This window comes from Pseudocercospora fijiensis (assembly GCF_000340215.1).
Source record: "Pseudocercospora fijiensis CIRAD86 unplaced genomic scaffold MYCFIscaffold_6, whole genome shotgun sequence".
Classification (NCBI taxonomy): Eukaryota; Fungi; Ascomycota; class Dothideomycetes; order Mycosphaerellales; family Mycosphaerellaceae; genus Pseudocercospora; species Pseudocercospora fijiensis.
In genome coordinates this window covers 395,225-416,392 of record NW_006921537.1, presented here as the reverse complement: position 1 = coordinate 416,392, position 21,168 = coordinate 395,225, and the positions used below count along the sequence as shown (strand labels likewise).

The 21,168-nt window shown below is 51.9% G+C and overlaps 8 protein-coding genes across 8 annotated transcripts; 5 read left to right on the top strand and 3 right to left on the bottom strand.

Moving 5' to 3' along the window:
* Nucleotides 1-545: 545 nt before the first annotated feature.
* On the bottom strand, nt 546-1,596 carry MYCFIDRAFT_139429 (uncharacterized protein; the record flags this gene model as incomplete). Its single annotated transcript, XM_007929964.1, has 3 exons — nt 546-836; nt 924-1,483; nt 1,542-1,596. 3 exons carry the CDS (start codon nt 1,594-1,596, stop codon nt 546-548), a joined length of 906 nt encoding a protein of 301 aa, XP_007928155.1.
* Nucleotides 1,597-1,883: 287 nt separating this feature from the next.
* MYCFIDRAFT_189177 (uncharacterized protein) lies at nt 1,884-3,726 on the top strand (the record flags this gene model as incomplete). The annotated part of the gene is made up of 3 exons (XM_007929963.1): nt 1,884-1,919; nt 2,833-3,341; nt 3,471-3,726. The coding sequence occupies 3 exons, from the start codon at nt 1,884-1,886 to the stop codon at nt 3,724-3,726; spliced, it is 801 nt and encodes a 266-aa protein (XP_007928154.1).
* A 2,929-nt stretch (nt 3,727-6,655) lies between these two features.
* MYCFIDRAFT_140751 (uncharacterized protein) lies at nt 6,656-8,336 on the top strand (the record flags this gene model as incomplete). Its single annotated transcript, XM_007929962.1, has 2 exons — nt 6,656-8,059; nt 8,109-8,336. Coding segments are annotated over 2 exons (1,632 nt in total), but the record flags the coding sequence as incomplete, so codon positions are not given.
* Nucleotides 8,337-8,598: 262 nt separating this feature from the next.
* On the top strand, nt 8,599-9,651 carry MYCFIDRAFT_57944 (carbohydrate esterase family 5 protein; the record flags this gene model as incomplete). The annotated part of the gene is made up of 4 exons (XM_007929834.1): nt 8,599-8,735; nt 8,800-9,173; nt 9,257-9,333; nt 9,395-9,651. Exons 2-4 carry the CDS (start codon nt 8,818-8,820, stop codon nt 9,649-9,651), a joined length of 690 nt encoding a protein of 229 aa, XP_007928025.1. The 5' UTR covers nt 8,599-8,735; nt 8,800-8,817.
* A 403-nt stretch (nt 9,652-10,054) lies between these two features.
* Nucleotides 10,055-11,350, bottom strand: MYCFIDRAFT_79960 (uncharacterized protein; the record flags this gene model as incomplete). The annotated part of the gene is made up of 1 exon (XM_007929914.1): nt 10,055-11,350. One exon carries the CDS (start codon nt 11,348-11,350, stop codon nt 10,055-10,057), a length of 1,296 nt encoding a protein of 431 aa, XP_007928105.1.
* Nucleotides 11,351-11,937: 587 nt separating this feature from the next.
* Nucleotides 11,938-14,432, top strand: MYCFIDRAFT_51116 (glycosyltransferase family 20 protein). The gene is made up of 2 exons (XM_007929804.1): nt 11,938-12,180; nt 12,440-14,432. The coding sequence occupies exon 2, from the start codon at nt 12,460-12,462 to the stop codon at nt 14,080-14,082; it is 1,623 nt and encodes a 540-aa protein (XP_007927995.1). The 5' UTR covers nt 11,938-12,180; nt 12,440-12,459; the 3' UTR covers nt 14,083-14,432.
* Nucleotides 13,525-15,669, bottom strand: MYCFIDRAFT_208161 (uncharacterized protein; the record flags this gene model as incomplete). Its single annotated transcript, XM_007929961.1, has 13 exons — nt 13,525-14,234; nt 14,267-14,333; nt 14,372-14,472; nt 14,506-14,582; nt 14,625-14,640; nt 14,678-14,698; nt 14,728-14,745; nt 14,787-14,872; nt 14,895-14,916; nt 14,946-14,984; nt 15,022-15,355; nt 15,384-15,583; nt 15,610-15,669. The coding sequence occupies 13 exons, from the start codon at nt 15,667-15,669 to the stop codon at nt 14,133-14,135; spliced, it is 1,143 nt and encodes a 380-aa protein (XP_007928152.1). The 3' UTR covers nt 13,525-14,132.
* Nucleotides 15,670-17,907: 2,238 nt separating this feature from the next.
* On the top strand, nt 17,908-21,159 carry MYCFIDRAFT_51112 (uncharacterized protein). Its single transcript, XM_007929803.1, has 2 exons — nt 17,908-19,575; nt 19,626-21,159. The coding sequence occupies exons 1-2, from the start codon at nt 18,136-18,138 to the stop codon at nt 20,394-20,396; spliced, it is 2,211 nt and encodes a 736-aa protein (XP_007927994.1). The 5' UTR covers nt 17,908-18,135; the 3' UTR covers nt 20,397-21,159.
* Nucleotides 21,160-21,168: the final 9 nt, after the last annotated feature.

The window sequence follows — 21,168 nt, the reverse complement described above, 5'->3', positions numbered from 1 at the left end:
GATCCTTGGCACTTCGGCCAACCTCAGGCGCAATCCTCTCTCAGCCTCCGCCCTAAAACCGGCCTCAAACCGCAGCGCGCGAGCCCGCGATCGATGCATAGCAAGGCGTATCTGTCTAACTTCCACCACCGAGAGGATGGTCATACCTATGGACCATCACATCGGCGCACTTCTCTAGCCCTTGCTAGACAGACGACAAGCACATCGAAATGCTTGATTAATCCTTATCGATGACAAGTATCGAGCGCGGCTTCTTGACTGTGTCCCGTCGCTTGCAGTCGACCGGAAGCAGCTTTCACTTGGGAATATTTCTGCCACGGGAACTCGCCTTGCTTCGGCAAATCAAGCTAACCTGTCCTTTGTCCTTCGATCTTATCGTCCCGACCACTGCCCATAGAGAGAAGCCGGGCAAGCTCGGGGAGCCCGTCACATGCGCCCTACGCCTCGCTAAGATCAGACCCACCTATTTGAATGCGTTTCCGTATTGTCTTCTTGGAGAAATCTTCCTTCTGCAGCCCAGCACAAGTTCACTAGCCCCTCCTATCCTAGAGAAGGGGCAATCCGTATTGTGCCGCGTATTGATTTCGCGCAGCCACGATCGCAGCTCTTTGATCTTCTGGCATCTGATCGATCTGTGCTCTTGACAATGAAAATAGTTGTTGTAGTAGCGCTTTCTGTTCTTCGGGAACGTGAGCAAGTTGAGGTGGCGGGGCTTGCTGCGGAGGTGGCTGGTACATTGGCTGCTGTGGTGGAGTTGGTGCATATCCAGTCGGACCTTGCGGACCATATCCAGGAGGATATCCGGTCGGCATTGGAGGTGGGTAGCCTGGCGGAGGCTGCTGTGGAGGATAGCCTTGAGGTGGCATCGGTGGCAGCGCTGCCACAGGCGGCGGCGGTTGTGCTGGAGCAGGCGCGGTTGCAACTAATTGTTGAGCAATGTTGACGTCGACTAGGTCAAGCAAAAGCATGGCTTGGAAGACAGCGTATGCGAGTTGTGGCGCTTGCGTGAGTAGCGCAGTTGCCTGGGCGGGGTTACTGGCGCAAAGACCCTTGATCTGGCTGAGAAAGTCGATGAGTTGTGGTGTTGGAACGTTGTTGATCGTCCTGCTGATGGCGTCTAATGCTTGGACACCAGGTGGGAGGTCTGCACCTTGCGGAAGAGGAGGCACAGCTGAAGCATCTGGACGACCGCCATTGGGCTGATTCGTATCAAAGTGAGCTGTCGGAGGCGCGCGGTTGTTGTCCTGTGTCTGATTCTGATTGCTCGTGCCGCGGTTGTCATTGCTATAGTCCACTCGCAGCGTCCGACCTTTCAGATCGAAGTCGTTCAGGTTGCGCACAGCAGAGGCTGCGGCGTCCGTGTCTGTGTACTCCAAGAAGCCAAACCCTTTCGGCTGCCCTGTCTCCTTGTCGTATACAAGCCGGAAGTTGACGACCTGTCCCGCGCGACCAAAAATGTCCATAATTTGCTCTTCGCTGACGCCTATGCACCCATATTAGTTCCGCTTGGAATCAGGCTTTGGCATATCCGCCGCCCATACCATATGGGATATTGCCAATAAAGACAACTCGTCCGCCCTTTTCTCTTTGCGCCATTCTGGCTGTTGCGCGCTCACTGGCGCGACTGTTTCTCGGTTGAGAGCTTCACAGTATTCGGGGTCTGTATGGCTGAAATCGTGGAAGGCGAACGTGGTTGTCGGCGTCAGGCTGAATGTGAAGTCTTTGATACAGGTAAGGTGGATTGGGTTGAAGAAATGGTGTGATTGATGCTGTCGCAAGCTGCGTGGATGGAGCTATCAAAGAATGGAAGTCGCGATTTGACGCGGATGGGGTCCGTGCGCTCCCGTTCCCGGTTGAACTTTTGAATTCACTCCAAAACAACAATGTTTATAGTCCAGCTGTCACCACATCTCGCGGCGGTGAGAAGAGGTCGCACATTCGGCACAAAGCATCTTGCAGAAGGTATGATGCACCGTTGCCAATATGCAGGCCGAAATGGGGGTCCAGAAGGCCGCATGAAGACACAATATCGGGATCACTTCCACCTGCTCGGGGCAAATATTCACAAAATCTGTGGAAAAAAACTACTCCCTCGACCTACGCGCGTAACTGGTTTCGGATTGTCTCACAGCATGGTGAAAAGGCTTGTCAGCATTTCCAAGCACGATTCTGCCCTTCACCATAATGCCTGATAAGACTCGTTCAGCTACCAAACGAGACACATTGCGAAAATTCGGCATTCTCAAGTCAATGCCTTACAAACATCCCCGACGATGCGTTTTGCCTGCTCCAGCATGATTTGAAGAAAAGGACCACGATAGACTGACGGCCAAATCATGAGCATGAAGTCTGCACCCAGCTTTGTCATGCAACCAACTCCGAAAACTCGAGCCCATGCCATAGATCTCTGCTCTTGCTTCTGGTACATCAGAGAACCTCACTCCTGGTATCTATGCAACGTCAGACCGGTGAAGATATCGGCCCACCTTTCTCGCTGAGTGTGTCGACCAGCTCTCCTGCCCATATTGCTTCGCGTAAGCTTCGTTCAGCTGGGCAGGGGAGCTCTTGGCCATATGCTTGTCAAGAGGGTGTTGACAGACCAGAAAGTCTTCCGCCTTCCTTCCAAGGGCGCAGGCGTCGACGCTCTTCAAGAGACCACAGAGCCAATTCCCAAGGCATAAGCCCATGAGGTCGTGCTTAAGGTTAGTATCTGAAGCATCAATATTGGGCCATAAGTTCGTGGAGGATTGCCACGAGCTTTCTGCCCCAGGGCGTGGGCTTGCAATACCGACTTGGATCAGACTTTGGCAACACTCGCTGATTTCGCTTCAGGTGCACGCATCGACACTCAACTTCCGTAATCTGGTCATCGCCACGGGCCATTATCCATTCCCTGTAAAGGACAACTTCGTGCCACTGTCAGATGCTGCAGGCACTATAGAGGAGGTTGGACCTGGCGTCTATGGATTCGAGAAAGGAGATTTCGCGATCGCCAACTTCGACCCCACCAATCAATTCGGCCCCCAGAAAGATTGGGAAAATTCCCTCGGTGGTCCAATCGATGGGGTTTGTCGTCCATACGTTGCTCTACCAGCCAGCGCCATAGTCAAAATCCCAAAATCGACCAAGCTATCATGGCCTCAGCTTGCTGGTCTGGTTTGCACTGGAACAACCGCATGGAATGTACTCTATGGGAATCTCCCATTGAAAGCGGGTCAGACCGTTCTCTTCCAAGGAACCGGCGGTGTTTCAATGACTGGACTTATGCTTGCCAAGGCTGCCGGAGCCAAGACGATCATCACATCCTCTTCTGACGAAAAGCTGAAGTTCGCGCAAGATCTGTACGGCGCGGACTTCATCATCAACTATAAAAAGACACCGAAATAGGGCCAAGCCGCTCTCGAACTTACTAATGGCTAGGGTGTCGACTTTATCTTCGAAAATGGCGGCGCCGGCACTATTGCAGAGAGCATGAAATGTGTTGCTCGCGGGGCGCAAATCGCAGTCATTGGCTTCCTTGCAAAGGTCGATCAGAAAGACATGCCAGATGTTGCAGCATTGGTGCTGGATAAAGGCTGCATTGTACGAGGTATCAATGTTGGTGCCAAGCAATTAACGGAAGACATGGTCCAGTTGGTGTGCAGTAAGGATCTGGGTATGCCGATCGACAAAACTTTCAAGTTCGAGCTCGATGACGTTAAGGCTGCGTATAAGGACTGGAGTTGAGTAAGGCTGGGCATGTGGGTAAGATCGCTATTCAGATCCAGTAGCTAACTGCCTACTTGCCACATGTACTCTCTTTCTCCCAAAAGAACTTTTCCTTCCCTGTCTTCGATGGCGAGCTCTGGCGATACGATCGAATTCGCAACGAGGTCTGCAAAGAGCGCAGCGATCAGCTCCGCGATCAGCGCAAGCGCCTAGTCGCCCTCAAATGCTGCGGCTCAGCCGCAAGCAGCACTTGGCGCATTTGTCAGATCCTTCGTTTTGGGCTTCCTCATACCGTAAAAGACGCTTTTCTCGGGATATTGCATTGTTGCTGTGGAAGGAAAGTGAGTGGTGGGAGGTATCGCGTCACAGCAAAGAAAACCAAATTCTACTTGCCCGATCTAGAGTGGCAAATGATTCTTCGCTATTGATACCGGGCATGAACACAGCGTTCAGAATTCCTGCCCACTTTGCTTAATCTGCATACTTTCTCTCCTGCGCCGCTACCGCTCCTTTCAACTTCCAGCTTCTCGGATTCCTGATTCGCAGTCGCCAGCCTCATGCTTCAACAGTGTAGTCAAATGTTCCCCGAATAATAGCACCGTAGACTCCATTATGAGCATACGTTTGTGCAACCTAAATTGTCGTGACCACCCCCGATCGATGGTCGGCAATAGTAGTTATTATTTCTATCATGATGACAGTGTCCATGGAAAGTTCCATGCTCCTGGGGAACAGTTTCATTAGCACGGGCTCACGGAGCGAGAGATACAGCACGAGACCCTTACATCCATATCCGTACAGCAATCGCAAATGCTGGAACAATCAATGAGATATCCGAGTGCAAGCCCGACGAGGCAGAGGAGTGCAGGAATGATTCGAGATAGCATTGTAGCTAGACGTTATAGTTGTAGGTGTTTTAGGTAGTGGCTAGCAGCCGATGCAGCAATGTCAAAGAAAGGAGAAAGGTTAGAGTAGGCGAGGGCTGCTATCAAATATATACCTTCGAAAACGACACTAGTGCCTATATTTATACCTTTTCCCTTGGATAAAGTTCCGATAGTGAAATGGAACATAGAATTGCAACGTGTAGGGGAGCTTCGTTTAATAATAGCTAGCTAGCCTAGCCCTACGAAAGACTCGGAAAGCCACAGCCACAGGCAACAGGACAGGGCAAACCCATACGCAAAGGTGTACACCCCGATTAAGCGAGATAACGGACTAGGGTAATCCCTAAAAACGGGATCTAACTAGTTAAAGCTAGCGTACTACCTAGAGGAATTATCCGCACCTTCAAAAAGTTCACTTCTAACGTTTTTAGGCTAGCTGCCGCTTACGCAGATTACCCTCGTCCGCTATCTCGCCAGCACACAGGCTTCAGCCAGCAACTTCTCCAAATCTTCTCCACTACAGTACCAGTACTCTACCAAGTACAGTACCAGCATACTCTACCAAGTAGGGAGGAGGAGAGATCTGATAACAATATATAGACCTACGTAAGCTCCCAGGGTCTGATTGGAGACAGGTCCGCTAATGCCAAGCCTGACAGACGCAGAATATTCGTTTCGCACTCTAACCGTACTCCCGCAACAAATGCCGTCAAGGCCGCCGCATCTCTACCGGTGATGTCGAATCCCTTGAGATCATAACCGACGAATCACTTCTTCATCCCGCGAACGTCCGCCATGGTCTCGGTCAGAATCCTGTGGAAGAGCTCAGGAAAAACGCCAACTTTTGAAAGCGCGCTGTGCCGCACAGCGTGAAAGTCACCAGAGTCATTCTTTCCGGGATATATGGTGAAGACGAGACCACGGTCAGAGAAGAGCTTGCAGCATTTTTTGGACCTAGAGGATCCTCTGCCTGGATGGATTGATGATAAGGTTGATTCTACTTGTGCTGGGACCGCATTGGAGCGCTGTTTCGAGCGAGATTATCAGCCAGAGCACTTCACTTGAGCAGCCGAGAGTCGATCTCTGGTGAAGTCTCCTTCGTATAGCGTTATGGCAAGTCGGCGAGATGTCATGTCGAGGTTCTGAACGTAAGCCAAGCTTTTGCAGGGGTTAAATGAACAAAGAGATCTTTATAGATCGGGCCAATGCACAGACGCTGAGCATCTCTGAAATGCTTTGGCACCCACTAACTTCTCCATATCACTGCTTCTCCTCAACAAAGAAATACTCGTCATTGTTTCGCCGAAAATGCCCAACATCCGGAATCGTCACAAATCCGACGCCTCGACGAGCGGGTGCGAACACTTTAGAATATACCCTGACGGCATCGGAAAGTAACAGCCAAAGCCTGATCAAGGATCCAGGATACGATGCTCCAAGCCACCGTTCCACGTGGCTAATCATCAACAACACCTGTGATCCAGATAGGAGATTCGCTGTCCGGTCCGGACTCCTTCACAAAAAATATCACGAAAAATTGCCGCACGCGCAAGAACGCGTCAATGGCAGCGAACGGGCATGCAAAGAGTGAATACCAGCTCTTACAGTATGTTGTGGCTCCCGAAAAGCAGTAGCATAATTGAGGACCAACTTGTACTAAAAAAATTCCCGGATACAGTAGACGCAATTCCCAAGGACCGGTCGATGGCTCAGCGGATGCGGACACGATACGACATGAGCATGTTCCTGATCCGGGACCCCCAGATGACGACGCTACGGAGAGCGATCTCTGTCTTGAAGAATATGAGCTCAAGCGCGTGGAATCTGAACCCATTGGTGCCGCGAAGATTGAATCTATTACTGCAGTATGGACACCAACGACCAAACGCTTGTTCGTACTTGGGTGAGTCGAAGGAAGAAAGAAATACCCCCTAAATCTGCTCTTCTGCTAATTCACGAAATCCCTCTAGCCAAGCAATCTTCGTCGTCATGTTGTAAGTCTTCGCCACCACCTCATCCACAAAAAAAATTCCAAACAACCCACTAATATAAATCCCCCCCGTCCCAGCTCCTTCGCCAGCACAACAACCCACTCCTACGTCTCCTACGCCCTCTCCGACTTCAAATCCCTCTCAAAACAAGGAAGTCTCGACGTAACCGCGCAAATCATCTCCATGTCCCTCAAACTCCCGGTAGCAAAACTCTCCGACGTGCTCGGTCGGGCCGAAGCCTACTGCATCCTCACAGTCTTCGACATGCTCTCCGAAATCTTCCGGGCCGCGGCACCATCCTTCACAGTTTTCGGGATCGGATGGATGTTTTACGTCGCTGGCCACGGAGGTTTCAGCGTGCTGAATATGATTCTGATTTCTGATGTGACGAGTATGAGGATTCGGGCGTTGGCGGGGAGTGCTTTGTACAGTCCGTTTTTGGTGACGCCGTGGATTTCGGGGCAGTTGGTGGAGAAGGTGGTGGATAAGGAAGGGGGTGGGATGGGATGGAGGTGGGGGTATGGGATGTTTACGATGATAATACCGCTGGGGGCGGCGCCGTTGATTGGGGTTTTGTTTTATTTGCAGAGGAAAGCTGTGAGGAAAGGGTTGGCTGTGACGAAGAGGATGACGTTTAAGGATTTTGCGCAGCAGACGGATTTGGTGGGCTTGATTTTGCTTTGTGGGGGGTTTGCGATGGTGTTGTTGCCGATTGCGAGGTTGAATTCGACGGATGGTGGTGGGAGTTGGAGGGGGCCGTGGGTGATTGCTTTGATTGCTACGGGGACTTGCATGATTATTTGGTTTGTCGGGCATGAGCGGTATCATGCGAAGTATCCGGTTGTGCCGTTGAGGTACTTCAAGCAGACGGCCATTGTCTTCACTTGGCTTCTGAGCATGTTCGACAGCGTGGCGTTTGGGGCGACGCATACTTACCTCTTTCCATGGTCGGTGGCGGCGCACAACTACTCGGCGAAGAAGGCACTATACCTGAGCTACACCAACGGCGTGACGACTTGCCTGCTCGGAATGCTGGCTGGTGTGGTCATGTACAAAATGCGATCCTACAAGCGGATGGCCATCATCGCTTCCTTTGTTCGGCTGATAGGGTACGCTCTGATGACCAGACTCCGGACCAAGGATAGCAGCGACTTCGAGCTCTTTCTGGTGCAGATGATCCAGGGTATTGGGACCGGTATCATCGAATCAACGAGCTTCGTGGCCGCGCAGATTGTAGTGCCGCATTCAGAGCTCGCCCAAGTCACAGCTTTGAGTTCGTTGGGCTCGCATTTGGGAGATGCTATAGGTGCTGCCATTGCAGGCGGTATATACACAAGCAGGATGAAAGGTCGACTGCGCGCTCATCTTGGTCCTGGAGCGAGCGCAGACGAGATTGACGGTATTTATGATTCGATACTGGGCCGGGAACTTCCAGACTGGGGCACGCCGAAGAGAATAGCTGTAGCTGATGCGGTACGTCTTGTCTCCTTGAGGAATCTTGCATTTGCTGACAAGTCTGCAGTATTCCGAGATTATGGGATACGTGACGATCGTCGGCCTCGTAGTTTCCGTCCCGATCATTGCGTTCGCATTTCTCATACCTGACAACCGGCTTGGGTCAGTATTTAAACCTCCTACTCTGAAGTACTCACTAACAAAACCCCCCAGTGACGGAAAAAACCTCACCGCAGAATCCAAATCCGAAGGCCTAGACAGCGTGCCCCTACGTCCGGCCAAAGTCACTCAATGAAGTACTGTACGCTGTACATAACGGCCCCTAGCCGAACAACACCTATCTTTTTTTTCTACTACTATAGATAGCAACCTGAAACCAAAAGTTCCAAGTTGACACACCCCGGAGATTATCTCCCATGCACCTAAGCACGAATTCGGGAGCTTGGCCGATGCTTGTACATGCTCGCTTGTGCTGGTGTGAAGTTAAACTTTCAGCACGTGAACACATTTTCGAGAGCTGATTGCATACATCGCGTTTTGGTGACTAGGATGTATTTCAAAATCGAGGAAATCGTCCGGTCCGGAGACGTGGTAGAGAAAAGAAATAGAGGGGATTGTCAGTGTCAGTGCAGAAGCGGGATTTCCTTTAGATGTTAAGTCCAGGCCGAGGTTCCAGTTCGTGACGAGATAACAGGTAGGTTGAAACATGTACAAAGGTATTCATTGTGTATGCTTACTGTTTTAACTTTTCCCTGAAGCAGATTCACTCCCTCAAAATGCTATACCACACCCTCCTCCCCCTCCTGCTCTTGACCTTATCGGCAACCACATCCCCCCTCCCCACCCTCACCCCCCGAACAACCTGCTACTCAGGTTTCTACATCATCGTAGCCCGCGGCAGCAACGAAGCAGCCGGTGAAGGCGAACCAGGAAAAGTCGCAACAATGATCGAAGCCCGCGTCCCGAATTCCGGTTCCGTGGCTGTAGACTATCCCGCGAAAATTATTGACTTGAGTGGAAGTTATCCTGTTTCTGTGATTAAAGGGATAAATGACACGAAGACGAAGATTCAGGAGTATGTTGAGGAGTGTGGAGAGGATGCGAGGATTGTTTTGCTTGGGTATAGTCAAGGGTACGTAAGGAAGGAAGAGATTTTTGGGGGAATGGGTTTGAGTGTGTGGATCGAATTGGGCTAATAAGGTTTTTTTTTCGTAGGGGAAATGTCATGACGGATGTTCTGGCTGGTGGTGTTGGTAAGCCTGCTCCATTGGCGGAGGAGTATAGGAACAACAGTAAGTCGTTGTCTTCCGCACTTCTGTTTGATTGATTGAGCTGACGTTCCGTTCGTTGCAGTCAAAGGCGTCGCAGTCTTCGGAGACCCGACTTTCACAGCAAAACAATCATTCGACGCGGGAACTTCCACCAAAGACGGAATCTTCGCCAGACGCGGATCGAGTTTGACGTTGCTGAATACTTACGCTTCTGTGCTTCAAAGCTATTGTGATGCGAATGATTTCTTTTGTGCGAGTGGGGGTAGTTTGGATGTGCATTATGCTGAGGTTGATAATCATGCGCAGGCGGCGACGGATTTTATTGCTAGCAAGGCGTAGATAGAGTTGGAGCATATACAGGACAGAACGAGATTTTCTGAGAATCTGGCTTGGGTGTTCAATTCGTCTGGCTTTTGGCTTCCGATCATGTTGCTGCGAAGGGGATCCGGCTTGTGATTTGGGAGGTGAATGACCACGGGAGCTCATCGACAATCCTGCGAAGTTTCCTTGGGATGTCCGGCACGCTAATTCTAATGTATAATCGGCCCAGCTCGCTCATGATTTCGGATCCCAAGAGTGTCGAATAGTGCATTCCATATTCCGAAGAGCCCAGCCTTGAATATATGGACAACATCGGCTTCCATCCGCTATGTGGGTCCAGGGAGACTTGGAGATCAGCTACATGTGTGATGGTCGATCGGACTTTGACGTGCTATGGAAGCTTGGATCTAGATTAGCCGTCTCAATCGCTGCCTTCGTCACCACTGTCACCGAAATCCACCAATCCCTTTGGCAGACGTCTAGCAGGCTTTGGCTCATCCTCTTCTGCCGCTTCTCCGCCATCCTCATCCTCACTGACGTCGACAGTCTTCTTGGGCTTACCACGCTTCGGCCTAGTCTTATTCTCCTCATCGCTCTTGCCCCATCTGTCGGCGAAGTCTTGTGTTGCCTCCAGCTCAGCGGCAAGCTCGCGAGCTTCCTTGATCTGGCTGGCCTTCTCGTTACTGTACCGTCCTGTCATTCCAGCATCGTCCAACAATCCCTTCAGATGCTTGATCTTCTCCTTGTCTGTCGAGCACTTGGCGAGCTCTTTCCCCCAGACCTTCCTAATGCCACACTTCACCAGCCAGCCTTGCAATCGCTTGATCTCTTCTTGATCTGGGGACAGAGTGCTCTCCGCCTTCGCCTTCTTGGCTGCTTTCGGCTTTGCTGCCACCTTTGACGTGGTCTTTGATTTGGGTTCTGCCGATTTCTTCTGGCGCTTCTTTTTCGGAGGCTCATCGATCAGAGAGGAGAGATCGCTCTCGTCGTCTTCCAGCGCAGGCGCCTTGCCATTGGCCGCCGGTGCGTCCTCTTCTGTCTTGGGAGGTTCTGATAGCTCGCTCTCGCTCTTTGCTGGCTTGTCCGCAGGCTTTGCCGTTTCTTCCTCATCGCTCACAGCCTCGATCTTGTGCGACGACTCTTTGGCCGGCGTGCTCTTCTCAATGTCAACATCAGATGCCCCACTATCCACAACTTCATCGCTTGCTGCCTTCTTGGCCGGCTTTCCCTTGGCAGGTGCCCGCTTCTTCGGCTTCGGCTTCTCTTCCTCTTCGAAGTCATTCTCATCGCTGTCCTGCTTCTTCGGCTTCTTGGCTGGTTTCTCCTCAAACTCGTCGCTGTCGTCGATTACCGCATCTGATATTTCTTCCTCTGAATCCTCCTTGCGCGCCTTCTTCCGAGGCTTCTTGGCTGTCTCGTTAGATTTGCGCTTTGTGCCTGCCTTCGCTGCAGGCTTCGCTTTGGGTTTGGAAGCAGGCTTCTTGGGCTTTTCTGGAGATGTTGCTTCTCCATTGAATACGGCTTGAACGATGTCCTTGCTCCGTGCCTTCCAATGGGCATTGTTGCTAAGGAATTCGTCATCGAGTCCCAACTCGTTCTCGGCTCCTCGACGCGCTCTGTTCACGGTAACATTGTCGGGATCTGTTTCTAGCAGATGATGTGCGACGCGTCGAATGGCCTTCTCGATTTCAGTCTTGGCAGGGATGTTTGACGGCATAGTGATTGGCAAGCTTAGATGTCAGGAGCGGTGGAGAGACGCGTTCTGTCGCGAATCAGCAATAATGGCCTTGACTGCCCTCGAGCTCTCCCGTGCGAGTGCCAGTGTGGATCGGCCCGCGGCTCGCATTCACCGACAGTCCGTGCCCGCGAAACTCCGCGCCACAAACTCTGTTCGACTCAAGGTTCTTTTTGACGTAGCGGCGCCATGTGGCAGTCGATGGGCCATCTGATGATTGTGCTCGTTGGTGTAGTCCAGTCCAGCTGCTCGTGTCGTGTCGCGTGTTGTGCCATCATCTGAATAGTTGAATGTTCCGCTCCGTGCAGCGCACGACTCGTCACCGAGAAGGTCTGATATCATCCGACAGTCACGGCTGCGACAACATCCAAGCACACCCCTGCACCGAAAGCGCTCGAACAAAATCTGTCTCAATCTTGCTTCCACTGTTCCACTCGCGCACCACCGCCACCGCCACCGCCTTTTGCAGCATCATCATATCGATATTCTAATCGATAAGCAGCAGCACTTCAGCTGGCCGCAAGCACTGATTCTTCGCATCAAACACCAACAAACCCTTCCCCCACAGCCCGGATTCCGTGAGGCTCCACACGAGGCTGCGACTGCCATCACAGGCACATCCCACCTTCCGCTCCACGGCCAAGGTGACGACGTTTCAACTCCACGTGCGTGCACAAACTTCGCTTCCTCACCCTTTATCGCTGTTTGCAACACGATCCTGGAGCCGCCGCCGACCTCAGCCGTCACACTCCCGCCCCCGAACCTGCAACTACAAAGCCACTCTGCAAACTTCTCGCTCTTGAACCTTCATTGTAAGTTTCTCGCCTTTCACTTCACCTACGCCGCAATCACATGTTACACGCCCGCGCCAAGCACCTGCGTCATCCACCGAAGTCATCATGAGCCACCTTCTCAAGACTTCGACCTCGAAAGCCATGCAGAATCAAATCGCCGCTGCTCGAGCTACCGCGCACTCTGCAAACATGGCAATCAAAGGTGGCGAGCAGGCCAACCCCGATATATCTTCTCCCAACAAGGAATCACACAATGTGCTAACACCCTCCCCTGCAGCATCATTCGGCACCGCCGCCATGCCTGCCTTTGACGAAACTCCCTCGCCAAAGGGGCGCCTGCTTCTCGTCTCCAACCGCCTTCCCATCACCATCAAGCGGTCCGATGACGCTCACTACGACTTTTCCATGTCTTCAGGCGGTCTGGTAGCTGGGCTATCGGGTCTTGCCAAGACTACCAAGTTCCAGTGGTATGGCTGGCCGGGGGTGCAGGTTCCCGAAAATGAGGTCGACCATGTCAAGGGTCGTCTCTTCGACGAGTACAGCGCTGTTCCAATCTTCATGGAGGATGAGCTTTCCGACCGCCACTACAACGGCTTCTCAAATTCCATCCTCTGGCCTCTCTTCCATTACCATCCTGGGGAGATTACTTTCGACGAGTCTGCTTGGGATGGCTACGTCGAGGCAAACCGACTCTTCGCCAAGGAGATTGCCAAAGACGTCCAAGACAACGATCTGATCTGGGTTCACGATTACCACCTGATGCTTCTGCCGGCCATGCTCCGCGAAGAGATCAACGCCCAAGGCGAGAACAAGAAGAAGAATGTCAAGTTCGGCTTCTTCTTGCATACACCTTTTCCCTCCTCCGAAATCTACCGAATTTTGCCCGTCCGCAACGAGATTCTTCAGGGCGTCCTTCACTGCGATCTCATCGGCTTTCACACCTACGACTACGCACGCCACTTCTTGTCATCTTGCGCACGCATTCTTGGTCTCGCCACCACACCAAATGGCGTCGAGTTCCAGGGCAAGCTCATCACCGTTGGCGCATTCCCCATCGGTATTGACCCAGAGAAATTTGTCCAAGGTCTGCAGAAAGATACCGTCATCAACCGCATCGAGACTCTCAAGAAGAAGTTCGATGGCGTCAAGATTATTGTTGGCGTGGATCGTCTCGACTACATCAAGGGCGTGCCACAGAAATTGCACGCACTCGAAGTCTTCCTTACTGAGCATCCAGAATGGATCGGCAAGGTGGTGCTTGTACAAGTAGCGGTCCCGTCAAGACAGGACGTTGAGGAGTACCAGAACCTGCGAGCTGTCGTCAATGAGCTGGTCGGCCGCATCAATGGCAAGTTCGGCACCATCGAGTTCATGCCAATTCACTTTATGCACAAATCCGTCAGCTTCGATGAGTTGACGGCTCTCTACTCCATCTCCGACGTCTGTCTGGTCAGCTCAACTCGCGACGGTATGAATCTCGTTTCCTACGAGTACATCGCGTGCCAAGAAGAACGACACGGCGCTCTGATCCTGTCCGAATTTACTGGCGCGGCACAGTCTCTGAACGGCGCTCTCGTTGTCAACCCGTGGAACACAGAAGAACTTGCAGACGCGATCCACGATGCAGTTACCATGGGCGAAGAACAGCGAGCCACCAATTACCAGAAGCTAGCCAAATACGTCAACAAGTACACTTCTGCCTGGTGGGGCGAGAGCTTCGTGTCAGAACTCACTCGGATCAGTGAGCAAGCAGAGAAGAAGTTGAAAGTCCGCCGACAGAGCCTGATGGACCCAGCCGGAACAGCCAACGAAACAGACCTGCCTGGAGACCGGAGAGATTCCAGTCGACCTCAATCCGCAGCCGCCAATGGTGATGACCACAAGGCGGCGTCGGAGCAGCAGAGCGAACTGGATAAGTAAGAACCATCCTCAAATTCCTGGCGGCTAGCGATACTCGGGGTGGAGTGATATCATAACGAATGACTGACCTTTCTTTCTTGAATAGGGAAGAAGATGGGGATGAAGAGGGACTCGTCATGCCGGTGCGCTCTCGAAGCAATACGCTCCCCAGACTTCAGTGATTGGAGGATGGATAGAGAGAGACCGATCGGGCCATTTGCATTGTCAAGATACCATAGAAGCGATTGAGCATTGGGACCACATTCACGTCCCTTATGCAGCGGGGCATGTGTACCAGATAGGGGAACACTGCGTCAACAATATATAGAAGACCAGCTCATCACGAGCTTCAAGGATGAGGTGTACTCTCAACCACACTTCTGCCGAAACTTTCTTGAACAATACTATCATCTAACCGCGTTTCATAGAATGCATAAGGTACACTGATGTCGTCCGCTCATTGGTGCGAAGTATAGGTAGGCTTGGTCTGTATGGCACCTTCCGTTGTCGAGGTGGCTTACCTCAAACAGCAGAGCTGTCGACCGCATCCAAGCTTCTCTGACATCCGATCACTTTGGACTTTCCCCAATCGCGGGAACTTAGAAGTAAGTAAGACGCTCAGCTGAGAGTTAAAGCTCTTCAACACAACTCCCGAAGATTCCTCACAAGCGTCAGGCAAATCTCCTGAATGAAATTCGCTAGAAATTTTCCGTTTTAACAACCACGACTTCACTCCCACCCCAATCCATCCACCCCCCATCCCAATTCCCCATCCCCATTAAAGCCAACAACCCATCCCCCCCGTAATATTCTCATAAGACAAACACTTCCACCTGCCCCCCCATTTTCCCAAACCTCATAAACCCAATCACCTCCCTCAAAACCCCCGGATGCTCCCCCGCAGTGCGAAGATCAATAAACGCCTCCGCATAAGGTTTCGTACGGCAAGGGAATTTTCACCTCGATGGAGTGGATCGCGCCCTGCCATTCGGGACATGTACGCACGACTTCGGCACAGGCGTTCATGAAGCCGGTGAAATTCATGCGTTCCAGACAGACCGGGGATGTGATTGTTGCGGTGAAGTTTTCGAAGGAGATGATGTCGGTGTATTTTGGGTCGTTGGGGTCGAAGTGTTTCGTGGAGAGTCCCGAGCAGATGGTGTGGATGATTTTGGTGATTGCGGTTGAGTCTTCTTCTGGGTTTTGATGGGGGGAGGAGGGGGGAGGGAGGTTGGGGGGATGGTTTGAGAGTTGCATTCTTTTTTTTTTCTTTTTTCGATGCTTGAGGTGAGGTCTGTTTGTTCGATTTTTGCTAGAAGTACAAAGCTATGCCGAATGTGTACGGCGTATGCTCGCATGTTTTGCGGCTGATTCCGGACAATCCAGGAGGGGGCCTTGGCGTCAGGTACGGCTGAGGTACGGTCGGAAATAACGGTGTTAGCGAGTTGGCCAGAGGAATAATTCTCCTTAGAGATCGTGTCGCTAGGGATATGGTGAATACTGTAACAGGAGCAGGATTGATCTTGAGGTAGAAGCCGGACCTTTTACTCGAGCCCAGGAAGTCCGTCCAAGATTCTTGAGATCCTTCCGGTGTAGATGTCGCTGCATTTGCGCGACCTTCTTTCGCACGTTATGACCGGTCGAGAACTGCTCGTTATAAGGTGAGGTGAGGTGAGGAACCATGGACCTGCTGCATGTGAAAGTACCATCCCACTCGGCCCGTTAATTCTCGGGAAGGCCGAAGCCGAAGCCGACCTTATTCTCTTTCCACGCGCCTATCGCGAGTCTCTTTCTGCCCTGAATACACAACAAAAAGACAAGTCGCGTCGTCTGCTCGAGATATCGACACATCACTACCATTCCAAGCGCAGCGACGTGTGCAGTGTCGGCTGAAGAAGGCACACAGCCATCACCCGATGTGATGGAGCCTTTACAGAACACACTCGCCGGCCTCGACTATACCAAATGTTCCACCGATGAGCTGAAGAAGTTTTTCGCGCAGAGGAAGAGCAGCAGAAGAACCCTCCCACCACCATCTGCGCGCTACCAGCTGATCTGGGAATTGGAGCGACTCGATTGCGCCGCCACGTTCCGATTTGAGGACATGGCCCCAGAGCTCCGCCTCCATGTGTACGAAGAGCTGTTCGATTTGTCTCCCAATATGGCTAGGAAACCAAACACTCAAATTCTTCGAAGCTGCAAGATGGTATATCGAGAGGGCAAACCAATATTGGATCAGATCATGAACGGCATCACACTCGTCCGCATCAAAGCGCTGAGCACCGTTGCAAGGCCGGGTGTTACATCGGTGCAGATCAATAGGGACCTCCCATTGCCAGAGCCGCGATTGGATCGACCACTCCACGAACACTTGAGCAGATGGCCAGCGAGCCTCGAAGCAGAAGAGAATGTGCTCATCCAAATAACGCTGCCGGAATTTTCTATGTACCATCTGCAAGGACTGGACTATCTTAGCAGCCAGCTGTACTTGCTCGCCACGAGACTTGGTCCATCGAAAACGCGTAAGGTTGTGGTTCACATCCGAAACGCGAATCCCACGTTCTTGCTGGATTTCTTTCTGTGGCCGCTCTCAAGGCTTGCCACAAATGCGAATCTAGTCATCAGTGGAGTGTCACAAGAATTTGAGCGAACGTTCCGAGAAGAGCACATGTCTATTGACATCGTCCCGACTGTTCTGCGAAGCTGTGTACAGCAGCGCGATGCGCTGAGCAAGCTCGAGGAAGAGCTGTCGGGTAAAGGAGTTTCGAAGAGCGTCATGCTTACCAAGCTCCAGCCCCGGCTCGCTCTCATTATGTCTGAATTCGACATGATTGGAGTCTGGTGTAACAGTTACGAACAGCGTCTCTCATACAATCTTCTCGAATTCCGCCAGGATTTTGCTGAAGCCCGGCGCGAGGCGTTGGGCAGCGAGTCATCTCAATGATGGCAGCATCGCAAGCTGGGAGAGACATGGTCCATGACATACTGAGCAAGAAGAAAGTTGGGGAGACGAGGCTGGATTTATCGTCCGGTCTGGGACAAGAGCGCAATCGGATGCGGTGGTCTTATCGGCATGCTGGGAGCAGCGTTCATCAGAGGCCATCCTGCCACTGCCCGAGAGCTTCATCGTCTTCTGGAAAGCCGTGTTCGTGGAGGCGCCGTAAAGTTTTGATAGGTTTGCGCATGGAGGAAGCAAGAGCCAAGCAGCAGCGGCAAACATCGCTCAACAGAGTCTAATCACTCTCCAAGATCATGTGCGAGGCACCGAATGATCAGTGTAGATATGATTTCACAAGACTTCGTCTGCAGGTGCCACGTCCTTCACAGCAAATGTTGGATTTGAGGCTGGTGAAGATGGGTTCTTGAAAGTATCGTCGATGACATGAGATTCCGGCTCATCTCCGGCCGTTCATCCTTTGTGCAACCAGGCTGAAGATGGCCACGGACGACATGAATAGCACCAAATTGTAGAACTGTTCCGCAGTAAGCTCTGCACGTAAAGCATTTCGGGAGATGTCTTACGGCATTTCTTGAGTAGGCGCTTTCCTCGGCTTCTGTACGCGCCTCTACGAAGAGTCGGCGGAGGTTTGGTAGGTTTGAGGGCTGCCAAGTAGTCAGAGTCGGTCCGGATACAGTGGGCGCTGTGCAGCATACCATTGTGACGAGAATCTCACGGCCTCATTGGGATCATTGAAGGTGTTGTCCAAGTGAGACAAGAAAGACGCGTGAAGTAAGCTCCTCCAAGAAAGGTCTTGGCAAGAGCAGCCAGGGTCGAACTCTGAAGTTCAAGCCAGCTTCGCTTCCATAAGTTGAACTCCATTATTGCCAGGCATCGCTGTTTCTACGCATAACGACAACCAGGCATCGCTGGTTCTACGCATAACGACAACATCACGACTTGACTTCTTCCTGGCATCTTGCGATACCGTCCTGAAGCATAGACCTTGCATGACTGGCCGACAACCAGCACTTGCCTCGCGAAACCCCGCCGACAGCTGACAATAGCCGGACGCCCTTTGTATGGGCGCATACCAGTAATCACCACACCCACGCTCGAACTAGAGCACGTCAAATATGGCAGTAAACAGGCTGCGGAGTGCGCTGGGCTCGGCACGGAAAGGAGAGACATTCGAGCTGCGCTCCGGTCTGGTCTCACAATATGCCTGGGAAAGAAAGGAGTCCATACAAAAGACCATAATGTCCATGACATTAGGGAAGGATGTATCATCACTATTTCCTGATGTTCTGAAGAACATTGCGACACCAGATCTGGATCAGAAAAAGCTTGTGTACCTTTATCTCATGAACTATGCAAAGTCGCATCCGGACTTGTGTATATTGGCGGTAAACACTTTTGTGCAGGATTCAGAGGATCCGAACCCGCTTGTTCGAGCACTCGCCATACGAACGATGGGATGCATCAGAGTCGATAAGATGGTTGACTACATGGAGGAACCGCTACGAAAAACGCTGAAGGATGAATCCCCATACGTGCGGAAGACTGCTGCACTGTGCGTGGCCAAGCTGTTTGACCTGAATCCCTCCCTCTGCATCGAGAATGGCTTCCTAGAGACGCTGCAAGAGATGGTCGCAGATAGCAATCCTATGGTGGTTGCGAATTCGGTGCAGGCGCTTTCGGAAATCGACGAGGCTGCACCGGAAACAAGAGCGCTGGTTGTGACGAGCCAGATGCTGAAGAAGCTGTTACTGGCCTTGAACGAATGTACGGAGTGGGGTCGCATAACGATAATGACCACGTTAGCGAATTACAGGCCGCAGGACACGAAAGAGGCAGAGCACATTTGCGAGCGAGTGATACCGCAGTTCCAGCACGTCAACCCATCTGTGGTCTTGGCAGCTGTCAAGGTTGTGTTTCTGCATATGCAACACGTGGAGAAGGCCTCACTTCACGCCACATATCTGAAGAAGATGTCGCCGCCGCTTGTGACTCTAATCTCAAGTCCTCCAGAAGTGCAATATGTCGCGTTGCGAAATATTGATTTGCTGTTGCAGAAGCAACCGGGGATCCTCGACAAGGAGATGCGAGTATTCTTTTGCAAGTACAACGACCCTCCATACCTCAAAGTGCAGAAGCTGGAAATCATGGTCCGGATAGCAAATTCGCAGAATGCCGACCAATTGCTTGCGGAATTGAAGGAATATGCCATGGAAGTGGACGTTGACTTTGTGCGAAAAGCGGTTCGCGCCATCGCTCAAGTCGCCATCAAGATCGAAGAATGCGCAGAGAAGGCAGTGAACGTCTTATTGGAGCTCATCAACATGAAGGTGGGATACGTGGTGCAAGAAGTCATCGTGGTCATCAAGGACATTTTCCGGAAATACCCAGGATATGAAGGCATAATACCAACCCTTTGTCAATGCATTGATGATCTGGATGATTCGAATGCGCGAGGCAGCTTAATTTGGATCGTCGGCGAGTACGCGGAGAAGATCTCGAATGCTGGAGATATCCTGGCAGGATTTGTGGAAGACTTCAACACGGAGTTCACACAGGTAAGTCTGCAGTTTGTGAATGGCTTATACAAAGTGCTGACCCTCTTCAGACGCAACTTCAGATCCTCACAGCAGTCGTGAAGCTGTTCTTGAAGAAGCCCGATCAATCTCAAGGGCTTGTCCAGAAGGTGCTTCAGGCTGCGACTGCTGAGAACGATAACCCTGATGTTCGAGATCGAGCATACGTCTACTGGCGATTACTTTCTTCTGACCCTCAAATCGCCAAGAATATCGTGCTTTCCGCCCGACCGCAAATCACCTCAACCATCCCGATGCTACCAGCCCCCTTGTTAGAACAACTTCTTCCCAACCTTGCAACATTATCATCCGTGTATCACAAACCACCAAGAGCATTCCTTGGCGCTGGCCGGAGTTCAGCACTGCAAGAAGCAGCTATCGAAGAAGCGAAGCAAGAAGCCCGCGACAATCCGATTGCTGCTGCTGCAGTTTCTGCGGCCATGGCCGGGAAATCAGCACCGCAAGCACAGAACAACGCCGAGAATCTGCTTGATATCGATTTCGACGGCGCGGCTCCTGCGTCTATGCAAAAAGCACCCGCCATGGGTTCTTCTGGCCTTGAAGGTCTTGCCGGGACACCGCAGAGAGTGGCCAGCCCGATGCAAGCAGGACCATCCGGAGGCTTGGAAGATCTGATGGGTCTTGGTGGCGATGCACCAGCGCCCTCGAGCAGTGGCGGCAATGCCGATCTAATGAATGGATTCGCCGACCTCAGCATGACCAGCGGGTCTGCACCTGCACAGCCGCAGATGAATGGTGGTGGGCAGAAGAAGACGAACGAGGATCTACTCGGATTATTCTGAGGACCAACATTCCAAAGTCGAAGCTTCTACGTTGGGAAATATCACAAGATGGCCATACTCCAGCATGGCGGTCCAGGCCACGACTCCGCGAATATCCTACCCGACCCGCCCAGTTCTGCGCCATCCTCACTCTCGTCAGCGTGCCAGCATGCACGCACCATACAGGTCAATAGCCAAGACGTTGATTCACTCCATTGTCGGGGACAGGTCGATTCAACATGCCCTCCGTCATCTCCATCTCCTCGAAGAGTTCAGCTTGCCGGTAATGTCTGACGAAACGTCTTGTTGGTGGAGAGGTGGTCGCAGGTGATTCCGGATCGATCATTCGTGCTGTGCAATCAGCTGTTAGTCTTGATCATCGAAGGGAGAGAGGGTGCTTACATCGACGACGGTTTTTACTACAGGCAAGCCAGATAGTGCCAAGACTGGCAACCACGGCAAGAATACCGAATGCGAACGTTAATTTCGAGTTGAGATCCATGGTCGTGTTGAAATTTCTTGTCGGTATCTGACTTCTACTTGAGGAGATGTGAGGTGGAACGGGGAGAAGGGCATCGTTTTGTACTGGCAAGGCGATGTCCTACAAGTCTGTAAATCGGGGTTTAACTTCGTGCCTGCCGACGAGCTGGTGTAGGCCGCAGCTGCTGCAGGTGGGCGAAAGCTCCGAGGTCCGCTCATTGGTTTATTCATGATTGATGGATTTGATGGGGCTTAATCAATATTGAAGATCTCCAAGCTTGAACTTGATTCCATCATGAATGTGACGTCCTTC

Excerpts from the sequence above, each read along its gene's own strand:
- MYCFIDRAFT_51116 (XM_007929804.1), top strand. The coding sequence starts at position 12,460 with ATGCCTGCCTTTGACGAAACTCCCTCGCCAAAGGGGCGCCTGCTTCTC.
- MYCFIDRAFT_51112 (XM_007929803.1), top strand. The coding sequence starts at position 18,136 with ATGGCAGTAAACAGGCTGCGGAGTGCGCTGGGCTCGGCACGGAAAGGA. Across the intron at positions 19,576-19,625 it reads TCAACACGGAGTTCACACAG|ACGCAACTTCAGATCCTCAC; the intron begins GTAAGTCTGCAG and ends GACCCTCTTCAG.